Source organism: Canis lupus, chromosome 37 (genome assembly GCF_003254725.2).
Source record: "Canis lupus dingo isolate Sandy chromosome 37, ASM325472v2, whole genome shotgun sequence".
NCBI lineage: Eukaryota > Metazoa > Chordata > Mammalia > Carnivora > Canidae > Canis > Canis lupus.
Genome location: NC_064279.1, coordinates 15310516 through 15333725, shown reverse-complemented (window position 1 = coordinate 15333725; position 23210 = coordinate 15310516). Strand labels below are relative to the sequence as shown.

The window sequence follows — 23210 nt, the reverse complement described above, 5'->3', positions numbered from 1 at the left end:
GAAAGCAGTTGACTTTTGTATATTAACCTTGTGTCCTGCATCTTTGCTGTACTTGCTTATTAGTTCCAGGATTTTTTTGTTGATGCTTTTTTATTTTCTACATAGATGATCATATCATTTGTGAACAAATTCTATTTAACTTCTTCCTTTCCTATCTGTATACCTTTTATTTCCTTTTCTTGTGTTATTGCATTAGCTACAACTTCCAGTACAATGTTGAAAAGGAGTGGAGAGAGGGTACTTCCTTGCCTTGTAGGTACTTCTCTTAAATTGGAACTAGAAAAAGAAAGTGAGCCCCTCTATGGGGGATATAAAGGTCAGCTATTTTTGTTTCCCATTGTAATGAAGTTGAGAATAGTGCCCATTTGCAGTGAGAAGCACTATGAAAATCTTAATAAGGAGAAAAGAAAATTTATTTTCCAAACTGAGAAATTTTTGAAAGTGAAACAGGTGCTATTAATATTTAAGCCAAGAGAGGAGGCATAAACCAGAAATATCTTGGAAAAAAACAGATGTGCAGTCCCCCTGGTCCTTACTGATAAACAGATAACAATGAAGGAAATGAGCATTGCCCATTCTTACGTGTTCACTTTTGTATGCAGAATTTGAATATTACAGAGGCTGGTTCTTGAAAAAAAAAATTCCACTTTAATTGTAGTACTAAATGATTTTCTATTATATCTGGTTACTATAGGGAAATACTAAAAACAAAAATAGGAGCACCTGGTTGGCTCAATTAGTAGAGTGTGCAATTCTTGACCTTAGGGTCATGAGTTCAAGGCCCTTGTTAAGCATATAATTTACTTTACTTTTTGTAAAGATTTTATTTATTTATTCATGAGAGACACAGAAAGAGAGAGGCAGAAACATAGGCAGAGGGAGAAGCAGGCTCCATGCAGGAAGCCCAATGTGGCACTTGATCCCAGGACTCCAGGATCATGCCCTAAGACAAAGGCAGATGTTTAACCGCTGAGCCACCCAGGCATCCCTATAACTTACTTTAAAAACAAAAAACAAAAATAGCAAAAAGATTGTATAATTGATATGAAACTGGGATGCCCAAAATTCCTCTTAATTCTTGCTTGCCACTTGTTGCCCTACCTGTTGCAAGTGGTGTCAGAAAATTCCCTCAGATGTCAGTACATTTAGGGATTGCTTCAGTGGCAGAGAGTTTTATCACTCCCAGGGGCGTCCACAATCACACTATTCCATGAGTGATCAACATTTGATTGGTTGAGGGAGAGCTGGAAAGGCCTGACCATTTTGAAAATAATAAGGACTCAAATAAACAAAATCACTATGAAAGAGGAGGAATAACAACCAACATTACAGAAATACAAACAATTGTAAAAGAATATTATGACAAATTATATACAAACAAATTGGACAACCTATAAGAAATGGATACATTCCTAGAAACATACAACCTACCAAAACTAAAACATGAAGAAAATTGTCACAATGAAATTAAATCCATAATCAAAAACTCTCAACAAATAAAAGTGCAGGGTTAGATGTCTTTACAGGCAAACTCTACTAAACATTTAAAGAAGAGTTAATACTTATTCTTCTCAAACTATTCCAAAAAAATAGATAAGGAGGAAAACATTCCAAATTCATTCCATGAGACCAGCATTACCCTGTTACCAAAACCAGATAAAGACACCACAAAAATGAATACTACAGGCCAATATTCCTGATGAACATAGAGGCAAAAATTCTCAACAGAATACCAGCAAACCAAATCCAATAATACTTTAAAAAATCATTCACCACAATCAAATAGGATTATTTTCAGGATGCAAGGGTGGTTGGATACTCACAAATCAATCACTGTGATACATCACAGCAATAAGAGAAAGGATAAAAACCATATGATCATTTCAATAGATTCAGAAAAACATCAGACAAAATACAATATCCACTCATGATAAAAACCCTCAACAAAATAGGATTAGAGGGAATATACCTTAACATAAAAAAGTTTTATATGAAAAACCCACAGCCAACATCATACCTAATAGGGAAACACTAAGAACTTCTCCCCCAAGGTCAGGAACAAGACAAGGATGCCCACTCTTACCACTTTTATTCAATATAGTACTGTAAGTCCTAGCAACAGCAATCAGAAAACAAAAAGAAATAAAAGGTATCCAAATTGGTAAAGAAGAAGTAAAACTTTCACTATTTGCAAATATAATATTATATATAGAAAACCCTAAAGACTCCACCAAAAAACTACAAGAACTGGTACAGAAATTCAGTAAAGTCACAGGATACAAAATCAACCCTACAGAAATCTGTGGCATTTCTATATACTAATAATGAAGTAACAGAAAGAGAAGTTGAGAAAACAATCCCATTTATAATTGCACCAAAAATAATAAAATAAAGGAATAAGCTTAACCAAAGAGATGAAAGATCTGTACTCTGAAAACTAAAAAACATTGATGAAAGAAATTGAAGACAACACAAAGAAATGGGAAGGCATTCCATGCTCATGGATTGGAAGAAAAAATATTGTAAAAAATGTCTATACTACCCAAAGTAATCCACACATTCAATGCAATCCATATCAAACTACCAACACTGTTTTTCACAGAACTAAAACAAACAATCCTAAATTTGTATGGAACCACAAAAGACCCTAAATAGTGAAAGCAATCCAAAGAGAAAAACAAAACTCGAAGCATAACAATTCCAAACTTCAAGACTTCAAGTTATATTTATAAAGTTATATTTAAAAAAAGCTGTAGTAAGCAAAACAGTATGATACTGACACAAAAATAAACACATAGATCAATAGAACAGAATAGAAAACTCAGAAATAAACCCACAATTACATGGCCAATTAATTTCAACAAGGAGGCAAGAAAATACAATTGGAAAAAAAAGAGTCTCTTCAAAAAATGATGTTGGGAAAACTGGACAGCTACATGTAAAAGAATGAAACTGGACCACTTTCTTACACAATTACAAAAATAAATTCAAAATGTATTGAGACCTTAAACAATAAAAATCCTATAGGAGAGCACAGGCAGCAATTTTTCTGACATTAGCCATAGAAACTTCTTTCTGGATATGTCTCCTGAGGCAAGGATAATAAAAGGAAAAATAAACTATCAAAATAAAAAGCTTCTACACAGGGATCCCTGGGTGGCACAGCGGTTTAGCACCTGCCTTTGGCCCAGGGCGTGATCCTGGAGACCCGGGATTGAATCCCACGTCAGGCTCCCGGTACATGGAGCCTGCTTCTTCCTCTGCCTGTGTCTCTGCCTGTCTCTCTCACTGTGTGCCTATCATAAATAAATTAAAAAAAAAAAAAGCTTCTACACAGTGAAAAAGGTAGCCAACAAAACTAAAAGGCAACCTACTGAATGGGAGAAGATATTTCAAATGAGATAACTGATAAAGGGCTAGTATCCAAAATATAAAGAACTGATGCAACTCAACACCCAAAAAACAAATAATCCAATTAAAAAATGGGCAGAAGACATGAACAGACATTTCTACAAAGAAGACATACATATGACCAACAGACAGATAAAAAAGATGCACAACATCACTCATCATCGGGCAGCCCGGGTGGCTCAACAGTTTAGTGCCGCCTTTAGCCCAGGGCCTGATTCTGGAGACCCAGGATCGAGTCCCATGTCAGGCTCCCTGCATGGAGCCTGTTTCTCCCTCTGCCTGTGTCTCTCATAAATAAATAAATAAAAACTTTAAAAAAAAAAGAAAACATCACTCATCATCAGGGAAATGCAAATCAAAACCACAATGACATATAACCTCACATTTGTCAGAACAGCTAAAATCAAAAACACAAAAAACAGTAAGTGTTGGCGAGGATGTGGAAAGGAATGCTCATGCACTGTTAGCAGGAATGTAAACTGGTGCAGCCATTGTGGAAAAGAGTATGGAAGTCTCTCAAAAATCTAAAAATAGAAATACCCTACAATCCAGCAATCACACTACTGTGTATTTACCCCCAAAATACAAAATCACTAATTCAAAGGGATACATGCACCCCTATGTTTATTGTAGTATTATTTAAAATAGCCAAACTATGAAAGCAGCTCAAGAGTCCATCAATAGATGAATGGATAAAGAAGATATGGTATATGTATACAATGGAATATTATTCAACCATCAAAAAGAATGAAATCTTGTCATTTGCAACAACATGGATGGAGCTAGAGAGTGTAATACTAAATTAAATAAATCAGTCACAGAAAGGCAAATACCATATGATTTCACTCATATGTGGAATTTAAGAAACAAAACAAATGAGAAAAAAAAAAAAAGAGAGAGAGAGAGAGAAATCAATAAACATACTTTTAACTATAGGGGACAAATTGATGGTTACCAGAGGGAGGAGGGTGGAGGAAATGGGTGAAATAGGTGATGGGGATTAAGAATACATTTATGATGAGCATTGAGTAAGGTATAGAATTGTTAGAATGACCATATTATACACCTGAAACTATAATAACACTGTATGTTGACTATGCTGGAATTAAAATAAAAACTTAATAATAAACAAACAAATAAATAAATAAATGCCTGGCCATTCTGGCTTGCATTGTCAGATGTAGCAAAGAGAAAATACAAGACACCCAGTAAATTTGAATGTCAGATAAATAATGAATAATTTTTTAGTATAAGTATGCCTCATTCATCTTTGTATCAAAGATGTATCAAAGATAAACTAAAACTACACAAGTGGTAGTTTCTTAAAGGTTGGTTGCAATGTAGAATTTAAAACCCTATCACTGAATATTTTGTACTCTGTTACATAAAATACGTAGGGCTATCCTGCACGTTACTGATGGCTACTTTACCCAATGTGTTTGCTTTAGATGGGGCGTATCTATAATACAGTAGAGCTAGGATTGTTCTGGTCTTTATATCAACTCTACGGTATATCTCAGCCCTGTACAATCAAAATGCATACATGTTCATTTCCATTTTTATTATTTTTTAAAGATAAATACTGGTAGTTAATCTTTGATTTGTTGACCAAGATATTTCATGATCTAATTCAAGAAGGCAACCCTCATTATTCTTTTGGGGATACACATTCCATTTGGTTGTGATTTGCCTTGCTGAAGGGTTACTAGAAAATAAACTTTAGCAAAAATCAGGAGCTGCTGAGAACAGCAAATGGCAGTACTGTGCAGTGGCAGGAACATATTATTCAACACTGAAGGATCAAAGGTCGTATCTCAGCCTTATGAGGAATTTCAAAAGTAGTATATGTGAAAACACTTGTAGGCTCTAACGTACTGCAAACTTGTCAATTATCATATTTTGGAATTTACACTTAATTAAATGTTTGATGATTTACATTAATTATTATAGCAAAGTAACAGATTTGGCTTATGCCTCTGATATTTAATACTTATGTCATGGAAGAAAATGATGCTTTATTGTTGCATGAACCTTAGGAAAAATCATGAGTTGTAGTTTGGTGATATCCAAAAACATGTATTCTATTTCATTTTCTGGAATTATTCCCAAAAACGGGGCAATGTTTGTGAGTGAACAGCCACCCTATGGGGTAAAGCACTGCGTATACATGTTATATTATAGTGGTTTTATTATTATAAATATACACATTCCTTAGTAACCAGGGTTTCCTTTCCCTTTATCATCATATCAAATGTTCATCTATTTTATTGGCTGTCAATCACTATAAAGAAATGAAATACAAGCCACGCTCAACCAACCAGATGAGGCAAACACAAAAGGAACCCACCTCCACTCCAGTACCAATGATACATAAAAGTAACAACAGTCATTATAATCTCTACCTGAGAAAGTTCATCCACTCTGCCATGTACCATGTACCCACACTTTGCTCTGTCCCTGCCCTGTCACCACCTCTTTGGCCATCCTGCTTCCCATTGCTTCTGTCCCCTCACTAACTTTGCATCTCTTCCCAGCTTCTCTAGAATCATGTCCTCACTTATCTACTCATTTGGGATCAGTACTCCTTAGGCAGACAGTGAAGTATATAAGCCTTCTGTCTTGGCCTTGGAATCACTTCTCAGAAATTAAACCATGCTATACAGTCCAATAGGCCAACCAGAACCATGTAGGGTACTATGAGGTTTTGTTAAGCAATGACTAGAAAGAATGCACCCAGAACAAGGGAGCCTCATTCTCAGTGAGAGAGTACTGGGAAGGAGAAGAAGCAATGCCCCATGCCCATTTTGCCTGGGAATCTGCAGATTCTGTTGGCCGTTTTTTGCTTATTGCAGATGAAAAGCTCTCATGGTTGTCCCAAAGCAAAAAGAAATATTACCGGAATAATGAAAATTTAGATAATGAAAATAGCACACCACAGACAGAAGCTGGTCATATTTAAAATGAGATAAAGTTAGACAAAAATGGTCAAAATTATTGAATCAGGTGGGGTCAAAAGTCATTAAATTCATCCTCCTTCACAGAGATTTCAACAAGGTAAAAACAAGGGTAAAAAAAAGCCAAACGCATATAGAGACCAGGCAGACAATGGAAAAAGTGGAGGTACTATGCAATTAGAAGTGGTGGGACCGTGGCAGAAAGAAAAACACATGCCTTGTCTACGTGGAACAACCCCTACACAGCTCTGTCTAACTGTGGTTTTAAGGTAAATGGGCCCATTGCTCCTAGATCTTCCAATTTTTCAAGGGGAATTGGATATTCATATTTTTGGTGACTTTTAAAACTGATTAAATGTTAACTACTCTCTCAAATGTTTAAAAATACCTCCTGAAGTCTAAGACAACATGAAAGTGGACCAGATTTGACCCACAAGAATGACTCTTACTCTGTGAAAAACATTACTAATAGCTCAACACACATTTCAATAGCTCTAATCCTCAGCTCTTTCTTAAACTCAACCAAAGACCATCTTGGCATGACTTCTAACCCAGATTATACTAACTCTGTCCTCTGGATCAAGACAGAATAACCCTGCTCCTTGTATCTCCTTTCTGTTCTTGAAATATGTCCTTCAAAACCAAAATGCCTACGCCTTTATTACCTCTTTCTTTTTCTTATCCATCCAACCCCTGTTTGTTCTCCAAATTATCTTTTTTTAAATTTATCACTGCTATGTTTTTCTTTAGATTTTGTTTTGTTTTCATCTTACTCCTTCTCAAGTACCTGCACAGACTCCCTATAGTCTTTGGTTTCAAGTACCTCTGTGATCTGACACATGGTTACCTATTTTAATTTCCCAGTTTGCACCTTCTGCTCTAACATATTGTTAGTGAGAAATTATTTTTCCATTCCTGATGCTACTTTCTTTTTTTTTTCTGATGCTACTTTCTAAGGGAATGGAAGTCTATTGCATTCTACTCCTAGCTTCTCTCTGTCCCTTTACTGTCTCTACCCTTGAGGTACAGAGAGATTTATCTGGTAAGTAAATTCGAAAAGACTAAATTTGGTATGCTCAGATTAACTCGTCTTTCTTCTACTGGGATTGAGCTACTTACAGAGAATAGAAGCCCTCCATCAGTAATAGAGAGATGTTTTGCCCTCCAACTTTCTTTCAATTTGTACAGAACCTGTTTAGAGAACTGGAGAGCTATTTATTGGGGACTCTGAAAAATACAATATACCAAGTTCTTTCTCACCACAGAAGATTCTGAAATGCCACAGATCACTGCAACCAAAAGAAACATTGGAGAACATTTGGTTCAATATCATCATGTATTAGGAATAGGAAAAGTGAGTCCCAGAATATTTAAGTAACTTGCCCCAAACTCACTAGTTAATAGTAGACCCTAAACAAGATTTTTAAAACAGGATTTGGGGGCGCCTGAATGGCTCAGGTCAGTTAAGCATCTGACTCTTGATTTCAATTCAGGTCATGATGACCAAGAGGTACATAAAAAGATGTTCAACACATCTTTGTTGTGTTCACTAATCCACATCACTAATGCTCATCATCAGGAAAATGCAAATAAATACTCTAAGATATTGCTTCACACCTGTTAGAATGTCTATTAAAAAAAAAAACAGGAAAACAAAAAACAAGAAGGGGCTCCTGAGTAGCTCAGTCAGTTGAGTGTCCAACTCGTGGTCTCAGTTCAGGTCTTGAACTCAAGCCATGGGTTCAAGTCCCACTCCATGCCCAGCATAGAGCCTAATAAATCAACAAACAATAACAAGTGTCGGTGAAGATGTGGAAAAATTGGAACCCTTGTACACTCTTAGAGAGAATGTAAACTGATACAGCTACAATGAAAAACAGTATGGGGTTTCCAAAAAAAAACTAAAGTTGGATTTACCATGTGACCAACAACCCTACTTCCACGTATATATCTGAAGGAAATGAAATCACTATCTTAAAGAGATACCTGCACCTCCATATTCATTGTAGCATTATTCAAAGTAGCCAAGCCATTAAAGCAACCTAACTATCCATTGACACATAAATGGATAAAGAAAACATGATATAGAATATTATTCAACCATAATGAAGAAAGAGACCCTGCCATTCACAACATGGATGGACCTTGAGGATGTTATGCTAAGAGAAATAAGTCAGGCAGAGAAAGACAAATATTGTATAATTTCACTTATCTGGAACCTAAAAATATTGAACTCAGAAATAGAAAGTAGAATGGTAATTGCCAAGGGCTGAGGTTGGAGGAAATGGAGAGGTGTTGGTCAAAGGGTACAAAGTTCTGGTTGTAAGATGATTAAGTTCAGGGATCTAATGTACATCACAATGACTGTGGTTAACAATACTGTACTATATATTTGAAAGTTACTAAGAGTAAATCATAAAAAATAACTGTGAGGTGATGGAGGTATTAACTAATCTTACTGTGCTAGTCAATTCACAATATATACATATATCAAATTATCACATTGTACAACTTGAACTTACACAATGTTATATGTCAATTATCTCAATAAAGCTGGAAAGAAAAAAAGAGACACACTCTAAGGGATCTCCTGCATTCCAGACATACTCCTTACCTTCATTGTGGAGTAGTAGTCCAATTTTCCTTTGGTAGTCAGGATCATTTATCCCAGCCAGCATTAACTCCCTTCTTTGCCTGTTGATTCAGAGGCATGAGTAGTTCAAAGTGCTGAACAACAATCTTAACTTCCAGTTTAATGGAATTACTGGTATGTCTCATGATTGAAGCTTTTCTCACTTTGGAACTAAGACCTCTAGGTAAGCAGACAATAAGGTCATGGGAACAGGAAGCAAACTTTTGCCAGTAATTTTCTATGGATAATAGTGACTGATGTCACTCCTATTTCCATCCCTTGTTTCCTGGACCCACTATTTCTGGCTTTGGAAAAAACAGCACCATATATTAGATACTGATTCAGAGCATGTAGAGCCTCCTGCAGAACCTTGCCCCAGGTTGCAAGATATTGCAACCTAGCTGACACTGTAACAAAGTCTTCATAAGGCCATTCCACCATTCTATCAAACCAACTGCTACAGAATGGTGGGGAACTCTGTAAGACCAATGAATCGCATGAGCATAGACCATTGCCACACTTCTTCTGCCATAAAGTGAGTTTCTTAATATAAACAATGTGTGTGGAATATCATGCTACTGGGTAGGCATTCTGCAAGTCCACGGATGGTGGTTTTGACAGAAGCATTGCATACAGGAAGGCAAATCCATATCCAGAATGAGGGTCCACTCCAGGAAGATCATGGGCATTTAGGCCACATTCTTCATGTAACTTACCTGTGCCTTTGGGGCCCACTCAAGCCCAATCACATATATACTACTCTCATTTGGTAATGGAGTATTGCTATGCAAACCCAATTTTATAGTTTAGTGGGAAATAACACCTAGTTCATGATGGGTAGGCCAGTATGCAAGTAAACTTAGTTTCCCATAGTTAAGTCTTCAGTCTCTGCTAAGGCTCAGTAGCAGGTTGTCTCAAAAGAGAAGTAATTACCTGCAGAAGATAATAGGATTTTGCTCCAAAATCTTAAGTGCCTGTGCAATTCACCTATAAGGGAACAACAAAGACTCCAAAAAGCATCCTTATCTACTTGTGACACCTCTAGTACCATTGGACATATAGGATCATATGGCCCAAGTGCCAGAGCAGCTTGCACAGCAGCCTGGATTTGTAGAGTTTTACCTTGTTCTGGACCCCACTCAAAAAATAGCAGCTTTTTGAGCCACTAAGTATATGGGCCAGAGTAGCATATTCAAGTGAGGAATACGTTGCCTCCAAAAGCCAAAAAGGTCAACTGGGTGCTGTGCCTCTTTTTTGGTTAAAGAAGAGGCCAACAGGGGATCCCTGGGTGGTGCAGCAGTTTGGCCCCTGCCTTTGGCCCAGGGCGCGATCCTGGAGATCCGGGATCGAATCCCACGTCGGGCTCCCGGTGCATGGGGCCTGCTTCTCCCTCTGCCTGTGTCTCTGCCTCTCTCTCTCTCTGTGTGACTATCATAAATAAATTTAAAAAAAAAAAAGAAGAAGAGGCCAACAACAAATCCTTCACTGTAAAAAAATAATGAATACACACCCCATACCACTGGACCCCTTACACATTTCACTGAGGTAGAGGCCCCTGGATTTTAGCTGCATTTATTTCCCAACCTCTGATATGCACACATCCTAGCAATAAGTCTAAAGTAGTTGCTACGTCCTGCTCACTAGGTCCAATGAGTATAATGTCATCAATGTAATGCACCAGTATGATATTCTGTGGGAGGGAAAGGTGAGTTCAAGATCCCTACAAACTAAATTATGGCACAGGGCCGGAGGGTTGATATACGCTTGAGGTAGGATAGTGAAGGTATATTGCTGGTCTTGCCAACTGAAAGCAAAGTGCTCCTTCCTAGGAAGCTTGTTATGCAAATATGAGGCTTCGTCCTGTCCCATGATTGCAACTCTTAGGGCAATTTTTTTATTTTAGATGTTCTGGTAGATGCATAGAAAAATACACTGTGGCTTTCATTTCATTTCATTTCATTTCATTTCATTTCTTTAGTGACAAATGGTGCTGTGCAAATTATGGACCTTATGGATAGGGATGGAGAAAAGTCATTTGCCAGGTCAATAGCTACATACCAGGTAAGAGGTGATGTGTTCATTTGCTCAAGCCATGAAATCATAGTGGGTACAGCAGTTGCAGTTGGAGCCACCACTTGGTTAAGCTTATGATGATCCACTGTTTTGCTCCAGGATCCCTCTGTCCTCCGAACAGGTCAAATAGGAGAGTTGAATGAGTATTTGATGGGCATCATCACCCCTACATCTTTCAGGTCCTTGATGGTGACACTAATCTCCACATTCCCTTCAGGAATGTAATATTGGTTTTGGTTTACTAATTTCCTAGATAAAAGCTCTAATGCCTTCCACGTAGCCTTTCCCACTATAATAAGCAACAGTGGAATATATGACAGTGGAATTCATGGAGAAAAGATAAAGTTAGGAGTCGTAATGCAGGTGGTATTACAGCTGTGAGATCATCTCACTACATGAGATCACCAAGGAAATGAGTGGAGATAGAGAAACTGAGGACTGACCTTGGGAGCACCTCAACCATAAGAGTAGGGAAAGATGTGCAAGAAGACTAGGAGGATCAGCTTGTGAGATACAAGAGAAGTGTTGTGCCTGGAAGTCAAGTAAAAGTCATGTTTCAAGAAGGAAGGGATGCTCGCTCAATTGTGCCAATGCTTGATAGAAAAAGGAAGATTAGGACTGAGAATTTTCCATTGAATTTAACCAAGACTAAACTGTACATATCTCAGCAGTCTGCTCCTTTGTTTTTATTGGGTGCTTGTTAAATCTAGGAGCACCTGGGAACTGTGAAGCTGCTTCTACCCAGATGCTTTGCCTGCATGTTGTGGAAATTTATTAGAAAATATTTACTGCTATTACATGGTGATATCAGAAACACATGTGATTAAAGGAAAGTTCTTAAAGATCTCTGAAAATGTGATTTTTCCACTGTCATGAAGAGTCTCACCTAAATTCTGCCTAAACTTTCAAGAAAGAGAGATCTTGCAAAGAGCTTGGTTCAGCCCCCAATAGGGAATATTGAATTTTACCAATTATATTCTTGGTCACAGAGAATGTGAGCATGCCCCACCATCAGCATCATGGAGTGTATGTATGATGGGGTCAATGAAGGAAGACTGGTTGACTCACAAAATATTTGCTCCTGCCCATGACTCTGAAGTTCTGAGGAAGACAAAGATCTAGAAAGATCAAGGCAACTGGGAGGCAGTGTTTCCCAACGTTAGTCACATTCAGGCCTACATTAAAAACAATATTTAATAATACTTGTATCACACACAGAAATAAAGAGAAAAATCTGATGTTTGCTAGTGACCATTCCAATGATTTTAGTCACCTCAGACACCACCTAGGTACCTCAAAGGCTAAGAGGCTCAATATCTTAGCACTATATATTTAAAAATATCAGTTGGGAAGTCCTCCCTTAAGTTCAGAGATTGTGGCTTATTTATCTCTATATCCTCAGAATCTAGCAGAGGGCCACAGCACTCAAAAATGTTACAGAAAGATATACATGAGCATGGAGACTCCTCCTAACCCCATAGAATGGAGGGTGCAAGATTCAAATGGCCCCCAGGATACTGTACTGACCATTCAGAATTAGCTTGATCAGAGGGACCTGGAATTGGTTCTCATCTATCACTGACATCCTTTTTTTAGTATTAAAATGCAGGCAACAGGGGTGCCTGAGTGGCTCAGTTGGTTAAGCATTCAACTCTTGATTTCAACTCAGGTCATAACATCAGGGTTGTGAGATCGAGCCCCACATCAGGCTCCACACTGAGCATGAAACCTGTTTGGAATTCTGTCTCTCCCTCTCTCTCTGCCCTTCCCCACCCATGCTCTCTCTTTCTGTCTCTAAGAGATAGATAGATGATAGATAGATAGATAGATAGATAGATAGATAGATAGACAGATAGATAGAAAATGCAGGCAACAGTTTGAGGCAAGCACACATTCATTGCTAATAGAAATACAAAGAGGTGTACCATTGTGGAAATGTGAACTATATGTCTTAATATTTTCAAATCCTGGACTTTTATAAATCTCTCCTAAAGAAATTTCAAAAATACAAACAAAATTTTATATTCAAAATTACTCATCATAGCATTTTTTTGCACAAGGCACTGATTAAATAAATTACCATATTGTGGAATTTTATAAAACTTAAAACAATCTACAAAAAAAATTTACAAAGCGTTTTAATGACATAGGAAAATGCTTATATTGCATTATTAGGTAATAGAAACAGAATACTGTAGCATATGAATTAAAATTTCAATCATTTTAAATAAATATACAAATCAATATTCAAAAAGAGAGGGCCAAATAACTACTGGTGGATGGAATTATGGGAAATTTTTGTTTTTTTCTCTTTATGTATTTTCTAAGCTTTCTATAATAAACTGATATATTTTTATAATCAAAAGTATTTTGGTAAAAATCGAGTTTTTGGAATCTATAGTGAGATGAAAAATGCTTATAATACTAAGCAAAAAATCAAGACGAACAGTATGATTACAACTGCTTAAATTTGTAAAAAGTGTATCTATACTTAGAAAAGAAAACTCCAAGATAATAAATGCGGTTGTCTCTGAGTAATAAGATTAGGGCAATTATTCTCCTTTCTACTTTTCTGCATTTTCCAGTTTCGCACAATGGAAATATATTAACTTTATGTTGATAACAGCAGTATAATTCCTTAATTTTTATTCTAAATTTAACCATTAGGTGATAGTTGGTAGAATTTTCAAAGTAGAAGATTAAGTATAACTTAGGAGGAGGATCTAATTAGCATGCAAGGAAAAAAATCTTTGGCAAAAACATCAGTGAGACTAAAACAGACTCATTGTAAGGTTGAAAAAGACCCTATTCAATTCCATTTTCATAATCTAGTCTGCAGTCATTGTTAGACTTGAGAACAGCGTTAAACTTTGACATTTTCTGCACTATTACAGTTAGTGACTTCTCTCTCTATCCCAAACAACTCCAGCTAAGTCAGTTTTAAATTTAAAGCATTTAAAAAAAAAAAAAGTAAAGCATTTTTAGAACCAAGTTACTGTATAACTGATGGAAACACAATTGAAATACAATGTTTTTTTTTATTGTTTTTTTCACCTTCAACACTTCGTTACTAAGATTCACTTATCCTAGTGACAGATGTGGAGTGTTAACCAAAAAAAGACATGGCCTTAGCATATGGCGAGGGAGTCTATCTTTCCACTGATCTGTGTTGACATGAACTAGCAATACGGCTGAGATTTCCTCCTTGGAAGTGAATTTTGCCCCGTTACTAGAATGTCTTTCTTCATAAATCTTTCATAAATCTGACAGTGTGAGCACTGGGAAGTTTGGTTATCAATGTACTAGCCAGTACTATCTCTAGTGGGCTAGGAAATAAGCAGTTCCATGCTTCTAATGACTGGCTATTTGGGGGTGAAAACAGAAAGGAGCTGAGGGAGCTAGCAAGATGCAAAATTATTTGAAAAATGAAATTTATTTCTTCTGTTCTTCAAACTATAACTTGCCAATCACTTTGGATTTTAATGTGCTGGAAATTAAAGGAATTACTATAAAGCAGGACTTCAGGTGATAATGAATTATCTGTTTTAAACCAAAACTTCTTTTTTCTAATGGAGCATTTTGTGCATCAGAGAAAGTATTTACCAAGAAGCCTCCTTCCCAGCATCTAACACTTAGGCCAAAACCCCACCCTCTTTACCATATACACAAGGGTTCATTGATATGGAAAGGAATCCTCAGAAACCTATCCAATCCTCTCTATTCCTTCTACTTATATATCTCTAATAATAAAGTGAAAAGGGGGACATAAATAAAGATAAATGAATGTCAAAGGCCTGTGAAGTAAAACACAAATAGGAAAAAGGACATGGTGGCATAGCATACTAGTTGCTCACCAATATCTAATGGCTCTCCTTTCTGGGCACACAGCTAATTTACACTTCCCAGCCTCCCCTACAGCAATGGGCAGCCATGTGATTGAGTTCTAGCCAATCAGATGCACTCAGAAGCAATGAACCCTCCTGGAGCAGGACCATAAAATCCTCCCACATACAACTTTCCCTCTTTCATCTCACTTCTCAAGTGAATGGAGAAGTTCTTAAGGACATAAAGAAAAGTGAAGAAACAAGATAGATAAGAACTGAAGGAAGAGAGCTTCCCAGGATTATGTGGCCATGTTGAACATCCATATTGGATCAGCAAAAACTACATTTGTATTATATTAAGCCACAGAAATGCTAGGATTATTTAACAGTTAGCCTATCCCAACTAAAACAGACATGGTTACATATATTTACATAATTATTGAAATAGGCATATATAGTTAGAGACATTCACCTATGTTTTATATCCAGAAACTAAAAAATGACACATTTGATGCTTTCAGCTCATTGCTAAATAATTTGAATTATGGTCTAATTTAGCAATTCACTTTTTCCATAAACGGGGTTAAACATTTAAGACTTTTTGCATAATTTGGCTGCTATAAATCTGAGAACTTTAGGGAAGCCCGGGTAGCTCAGCGGTTTAGCGCCGCCTTCAACCCTGGGTGTGATCCTGGAGACCCAGGGATTGAGTCCCACGTCGGGCTCCCTGCATGGAGCCTGCTTCTCTCTCTGCCTATGTCTCTGCCTCTGTGTGTGTGTGTGTGTGTGTGTGTGTGTGTGTGTGTGTGTGTGTCTCATGTATAAATAAATAAAATGTTTAAAAAACAAAAAAAAATCTGAGAACTTTATATCATTCTACATAGGTCATGACTTAGGTTTTGAGAGAGCATGACAAATATTTCAGCTTAGTCTTGAGAGTAGTATTAGAGTGATCAGATGATTAAAGTTCTAGAATCAGGGACACCTGGGTGGCTCAGCAGTTGAGCATCTGCCTTTGTCTTGGTGTGTGATCCCAGGGTCCCAGGATCAAGTCCCACATTGGGCCCCTTGCATGGAGCCTGCTTCTCCCTGCCTATGTCTCTGCCTCTTTCTGTGTGTCTCTCATGAATAAATAAATTAAATATTTTTTAAAATGTTCTAGAATAGGTGTTTAGAGTCCTAGCATTTCAAACACTGTTGGGTTCTTACAGATGAGGAAAGGAAGAGCCAGAGAAATTTGGACTTGTCCAAAGTCACACTATTGTATTGCAACAATATCTGGTTCAGGTGAGGAATTCCTTGGCTTCTAACCTAGTATTCCTTGTATGTCACATTATCCCCCATATCACTTCACTTAGCAAAGTATATATATTCTCTGAATAATTTGTCATTAGGCAATAAGAGTATGCATTTTCAAATATTCAAATGTCTACACACACACACACACTCACACACAGGGAGGTTTCTACCTAAACTAGAATGAAATCTCTAATGCAACCATGTCTATCCTTAAGGAATATTACCTCACTTTTGCTTGTCTTCCAAAAGCAAATATCTAGCCACACATACTGTGTGGTAGCTAGGCTCCCAAAGTGCATACCTTATGGTATTCATGCCCTTGCATTGTCTCCTTCTACACTGACTCCAGATTTCCAACAAAATGTGCCAGGAGTGCCCCAGAACCACTTCAGCCTTTAGGAAGATCAGTTGCGTATACTTCCTCCTTCTTGAAACATTTAGTTTGGGGAGTCCAGAACCCCACAATATCAGAAGTCTAAGCTACCCTACTGGAAAGACTAAATGGAGGTGATGTGGAGATGAGAATTCTGAAATTACATGGACAGAGAGAGAGGCCTTGCTGTCCAAGGACTCCAGTAAGCATCTGACTGCAGCCATGAAAGAAGACTGCAAACACCATCGGGTATTCCTAGTCAACACAGAGCAATGAGAGATAATAAAATGGTTGCTATTTTAAGCCATTAATTTTTGGCTTTATTTTCCTTTCTGATTTATTTCTCTTGTTTAATTACATTAGCCACAATCTTCAGAACAATGTGAAATAAAAATGTATTCATTTACATAATTAATCTATGTAACTTGTCATTTTGTTGTGTTTTAAAATTTATTTAAATTTTAAATTTATTTTAAATTTATTTTATAATTGTATTACTTTCAAGCTCTTCTTTCCACCCCCACTGCCCCTGTGCAAACACGTTTTCCACTTCTGTTGCAGATTTAACTTAGTTTTGTTTAGAAGATTATATATTATTTACATAAATATTATATATATATATATCATACAGTGTTATATTAGTTTCAGGTCAAAAATATAGTGATTCGACAATTCTACACACTACTCAGTCTTGTCGTGATAAGTCATCTAATTCACTCATCCCCCTCCCATCTCCCATCTGATAAATACCAGTTTGTTCTTTATATTTAAGAGTCCAAAGGTTTTTTTGTCTCTTTTTTTTCTTTGTTTGATTTGTTTCTTAAATTCCACATTTGAGTGAAATCATATAGTGTTTGTCTCTCTCTGACTGAGAGAGAAATAATGAAATAATGAAATAATGAAATGAAATAATGCTTATTTCATTTAGCATTATACCCTCTAGGTCCATCCATGTTGTTACAAATAGCAAGATTTCATTCTTTTTTATGGCTGAATAATATTCATATATATATCATATATCGTATATATATCATATATCAGATATATGATATATATATATATATATATATATATATATATATATATATCTCCCACATCTTTATCCATTCATCTATCAATAGACACTTGGGTTACTTCTGTAATCCGGCTATTGTAAATAATGCTGCAATAAACAGAGGAGTGCCTATACCCTCGAATTTAGGTGGTCTGATGTTGGGTAGGTGGTGTGTGTATAGTTGTTGCATATTCTTGGTGAATTGACCCTTTTATTATTACATAATGTCCTTCACTCTTGTGACAGTTTTGACTTAAAGTCTATTTTGTCTGATATAGAAATGACCACTCTTGCTCTTTTTTGATTACCATTAACATAAATCAAAAATGCATTTAATACACCTAACCTAAAAAAAAAAAAAATACACCTAACCTACTGAACATGATAGCTTAGCCTTTCCTACCTTAAACATGCTCAAAACACTTAAATTAGCCTATAGTTGGGCAAAATCATCTAACACAAAGCCTATTTTATAACAAAGTATTGAATATCCCATGTAATTTATTGAATACTGTACCAAAAATGAAAAGCATGATGTTTTTATAGATACAGAATGATTGTAAGTATATCAGTTATTTACCCTTGTGATCTTGTGCTGACTAGGAGCTGCAGCTTACTGCCACTGCCCAGCATTATGAGAGCATATCATATCATTAGCTTGGGAAAAGATCAAAATTTAAAATTCAAAGTATAGTTTCTACTAAATGTGTATTGCTTTACACCATCATAAAGTAAAAAAAAAAATCATAAGTTGAACAATTGTAAGTCAGGGACCATCCGCATTAGACCTCATTTTTTTATCCATTCAGCTACTATATGCTTTTGGTGATGGAATTTAGTCCATTTACATTTAAAGTAATTATCAATGGGTTAAGACTTATTATTGGCCATTTGTTCACTCTTTCCCCAGAGAGAAGCTGGTATTTGGAATTTTTCTTCTGCTTACTCTGCTTTGTGCCTGGGGAAGAGCTCTAGTAGGTGACTGTGAGCTAATCCAAGCCTTTGCCTTTATTCCTCAGTGTGTCGCAGGAGTCAAGCATATGCTAGGCCTATCAATGTTCTGAAACAGATGAGACAGACATAAGTCTTCTAGTTAAGCCTCCAGAAAAACTGAAACCTTGGATGTGCAATCCAACCCTTTCCCTCCCCAGGGAGAAGCTGGCATTGGGGATTTCTGACCCATTAATGCAGCACTGAGACAAGAAGAAAGGCTATGGCAAGTGCTTATGTGTTAGTCCAAACCACTGCCTTTGTTTTTAACAACTCCCAACCTGGGATCTTCTCCTATCACCATTCAGATTTAGGCAAAGAATAAACTAGAACATGGTCAATAAAGTCAAACACTGGACATGAATTTGATCCTTTCTTTCCCTCCTCAGAAAGAAGCTGGGATCTGGGTGTTTCCTCCCTATTCTGTGGCACTGTACCAGAGAGGATAAAAGCAAAACAGAACTTCAAGTTCTCCTGCCAGCTTTCATGCAGCTGGTTTTGCTCTCACCTTGGTGGTAGGATCTTCTCAACTGGTTTCTGGACCTCTCACAAAGGAAACTGATCCATGTTTTGTTTTTGAACTGGTGTGTCCATGGTGGGAAAGAGGATAAAGGACTTCCTATTCTGTTATCTTACTCCACCTTAACTGTTTTTAAGTGTACAATTCAGAGGCAAAAAGAACATTCACATTGCTCCACTGTGTCACTGTAATCGAGAACTCTTCTTGTAGAACTGAAACTCTGGGCCAATTAAACAATGACTTCCCATTCCCCTACTTTTAGTCCTTGGCAACCACAATTTTATTTTTTCTGTAAATTATCTATGAAGTTGATTACTCTGGGTATCTCATATAAATAGAATCATATGGTATTCGTCCTTTGTGACCAGCTAATTTCACTCAGAAAGATGTCCTTAAAGTGCATCCATGATGCAGCATGTGTCATAGCTCTTGTCTTTGAAAATGAGAACCAGGAAACCTGAGTCAAAAGGCAGTGAAAACAGCAAAGGCATGATTCAATCTAAACACTTGAACTGCCAAAAGGCTCAAAAATTGACAGTATAAGAAAACCGTTAGATGAAAAAGAAAGAGAAAGACACAGAATATAGGAAGTGGGGGGTGCGACAAAGAAGAAAAGGTATGAGAATGCTCAGAATGAGGATAAAGAAAGATGCCTGAATGACAATGGTTCCCAGATGGAGAGGAGCAACCAGTCCAGATCCAAGAGGGTCAGTGAACTCCAGGAGAGATTTTTGTCAAGAAGGTGAATTGATAAAAGATCTAAACATCTGAATTGATTGTGGACCAAAAGAAAGATCTATATATCTATTTGTCTGTCCATCTATCACATTATTGGAACAATTGCCAAAATGAGAATAAAGTCTGTAGGTTAGATAATAATATTTTATCAGTGTTTTTTTTATCAGTGTTATTTCTTGATTTTGATAACTGTACTATGGTTATATAAGAGAACTATATTCTCCATATCCTTTTGAAATACAAACTGAACAATTTAGGGGTAAAGGAACATCAGGTCCACAATTTATTTTCAAATAGTTTAGAGAAAAATTTACATGTGTACCTATCTTTCAATATAAAAAGAATGATAAAGCAATTAATGAGCCCATGAAAAGGGTATATTGGAGTTCTTTGTACTAATCTTGCAACATTTCTGTAAGCTTGAATTATTTCGAAATAAAAATAATAAGTAAGCCAGTAGACAATAGTAGTACATGGCTAGGTAGATGGCACCAAGACCCTCATACTCAGTCTAACCCTCTAATGGTGATATACACCTCCCACCCTGAAAAATCCTTTTCTGTAGAATATAGTGGTTTGAACATTTTAAAAAATCACTTAAATCAATCTACTTCCCATCAGGGTTCAGTGTTTGTACTTATTGACACATCCACTCATAGTTATGAGGGAAATGTTTCCTATTCTCTTTTCTATGAGCATGTGTTCTTATCTAGAGCAGGTGAGTTAATACGTACTTTTTGTATTCCAGCCTAGAATCGATCTAGTCATTTTAGTCTTCCAAAATACAGATTCAAAGAACTACCTATTTTATTTCCACATATATTAGTTAGAACTATATATGCTTTAAAGTACATTGGTAAAAACTTATTCTTCTGACTTAACAAAATGGTAAAGCTAGTGCTGGCATTTATCCAGCTTCATGATGTCAGGGCTAGTCTTTCTACAATTCTCTTGGTCTTTCCTTCATGGTCATAAGCTAGTTGCCCCATTCTCAAACATCAATTTTAAGGCAGGAGGAAAGAGATAAGAGCAGCACTAATTATATCTCTCTTCTTCCTAGTAGACTTCTGTCTACTTCTTTTTTTGCTAGAACTGGGTCACATGGCCACTTTAAGGAGGGGTAGGGGAAGCTGGGAAAGTAGAGAATAAAATTGTCACAACTGGCTTCTTAGACCGTGGGTCTCACCTGGGAATCCTTCTTGCTTAAGGCTGAGCACATTGCCACCCTGAACAAAATCAGGGTTCTGCTAGAAAATAAGGAGGAATTTTAGAGAGATTGGGAAGGCAACAAGAAGCATCTCCCAAACATTCCCAGTTCTAGTCCTCAGACTATTGGTTACAGTCTAGTAGTTCCAAGAACTGCTATTCATTCCATCTGATATAAAACTCTATCCCCTAACCAAATTCCTTTTTAACTCCAAGCATATTCATGGTCCCATAAATAGCTAAGACCTGTCCTACTGGCACTTGAAGTTGCTTCCTGGATTGTTCAGTAAATTTAACCCTTTGAAGTTGAGTCTGCTTCCTTAACTTAAATCTGAAAATCAAGTGTCCTCAAAGTAAATGTATATAAAACCTTCCTGTCAGTTAAGACCTAAGTCTTACAGACAGTTTTCAAAATCAAAATCAATTTTATGAAGGGAACATACTGGTAAAGAGTAGGTAAGCTTATCAGAATAATTCTATATGACTCATATGTCATATGAACACATGGAACCTCTGCCATTTATTCATCATAATGCCTGTTGCAGAAAGGCTGGGGAGACTTTAGAAGCCAATTTGTGGCAAGTGGAACATTTATATTGGCTAAATAACAGCTTTACTATTCTAGCAAACTATTCAATAATGAAAGTTATAGTGGTCCGTGTGTCATCTGCCGTGTTTGCAGTTACACATAATTGTACAATTATTCTTGTGACTATTTTCATGTCTTTCAGCTATAGGAGAAAATTGAAGTCATAGAAGAAAACAAGTTATGTAGAAAAAAACACAGAGTGAGAAAGCTAAGAAACAGAGATCAGTCTAACAAGTACTTTCATGGACAAGATGGTCAGAGGAAAAGGGAAAATGTAATATTACTTGGAATATTACTCAGTTCCAGCCACTAAAGTGCTCTTTTACTGTGTCCAATATGGTGTTTACTAAGTGTTTTTACTTCATTAATTTATTTTCACTCTCACAATTTTTTTTTAAGTAAGTTCTATACCCAACATGGGGCTTGAACTCACAACTCCAAGATCAGGAATTGCATGCTTTACCGATTGAACCAGCCAGGCACCCCTCACTCTTCCTATTGTTTTTTTTTTTTGTCTGTAGTCCATCAGTTCTTTACTCAGATCTGCCTACATCCATTTTGTAATTTCTTGTTCTTTATCCCTTTGAAGATTTGGAGCATAATTTTTTAAATCATTTGGTATGTTTCTATTATTTTGCATTTCATTAGGAATGAATCCATCTGATTTATTATTTTGTTGACTCTCTTTTTCAGCAGTAGCTTTTCTAAAAGTGAATTTACATTTGGGGTTGGTAGGCTAATGTTAGGTGGGGTTGGTCTTTATTGTTGTTATTGCTGTTGTTTAGCCTTGTTTTCTCGTTCTGTGATCATTGCTGTCTATGTATAAGCTTTGCAGTTGCTTTCACTCAGCCCCAGGGAGATCTACCACCCAGATCTTACACTAGAGGAACAGCTCCAAACACAGAATGATGGGGCTATTTTAGATCTAGTTACTAAGCCAAACAAGTCCTGCTGCTGGGCTTGCTCTACTTCCTCCTGTCCCCTGCAGGGATTCAGCTTTATAAAGCCACAGCTTCAAGCAGTGATCAGAGCTGTCTCAACTTCCTTTCCTGGTCAGGGAAGGCCCACCTAGCCTTTGCTTTTACACAGTGATACTTGCCCTGATGCCCCACCACATGTGGATCACTTTGGTTTTCATTCCCCTGCAGGAGAGGCACTCCTAACTCTGCCTATTTCTAGACCTGTAGCCCAGCAGGCTGATGCTGCAATCCCAGCTTACTGTGAGTGTTTCCATTTCTGGCCCATGAAAATGTTTAGTTATTGTTTGTTTTGATTTTTGGGGTGTCAGTTTTAGTTTCTGGTTTTTTCCCCATTGCTATGTCGTTTAAGTTTGGAGCAGAGGTGGAAATTTGTAAGGATACACTTAGAGCACCACTTGATGGGGGAGTCTGGAAAGAAAATAAAGATAGGTATAGATAAATCAGTGCATGAGGAGTCAGAAATTAAAGAACATCATAGTTTTGCTTAAGGATAGCCCTGCTTACATACATACAGAAATTGTCTGACCAAAGGCAATTGGCGTGTCAGCTGAGGAATGAATAATGATC

The 23210-nt window shown here is 36.8% G+C and overlaps 1 protein-coding gene across 1 annotated transcript in view; it reads right to left on the bottom strand.

Moving 5' to 3' along the window:
• Positions 1-9058, bottom strand: part of ADAM23 (ADAM metallopeptidase domain 23) — a 187474-nt gene extending 178416 nt beyond the window's left edge. Inside the window, exon 1 of the mRNA XM_049106474.1 lies at positions 8980-9058. Coding sequence (XP_048962431.1) covers positions 8980-9043 — 64 coding nt within the window. The 5' untranslated portion in view covers positions 9044-9058. The remainder of the gene's footprint in view (positions 1-8979) is intronic.
• Positions 9059-23210: the final 14152 nt, after the last annotated feature.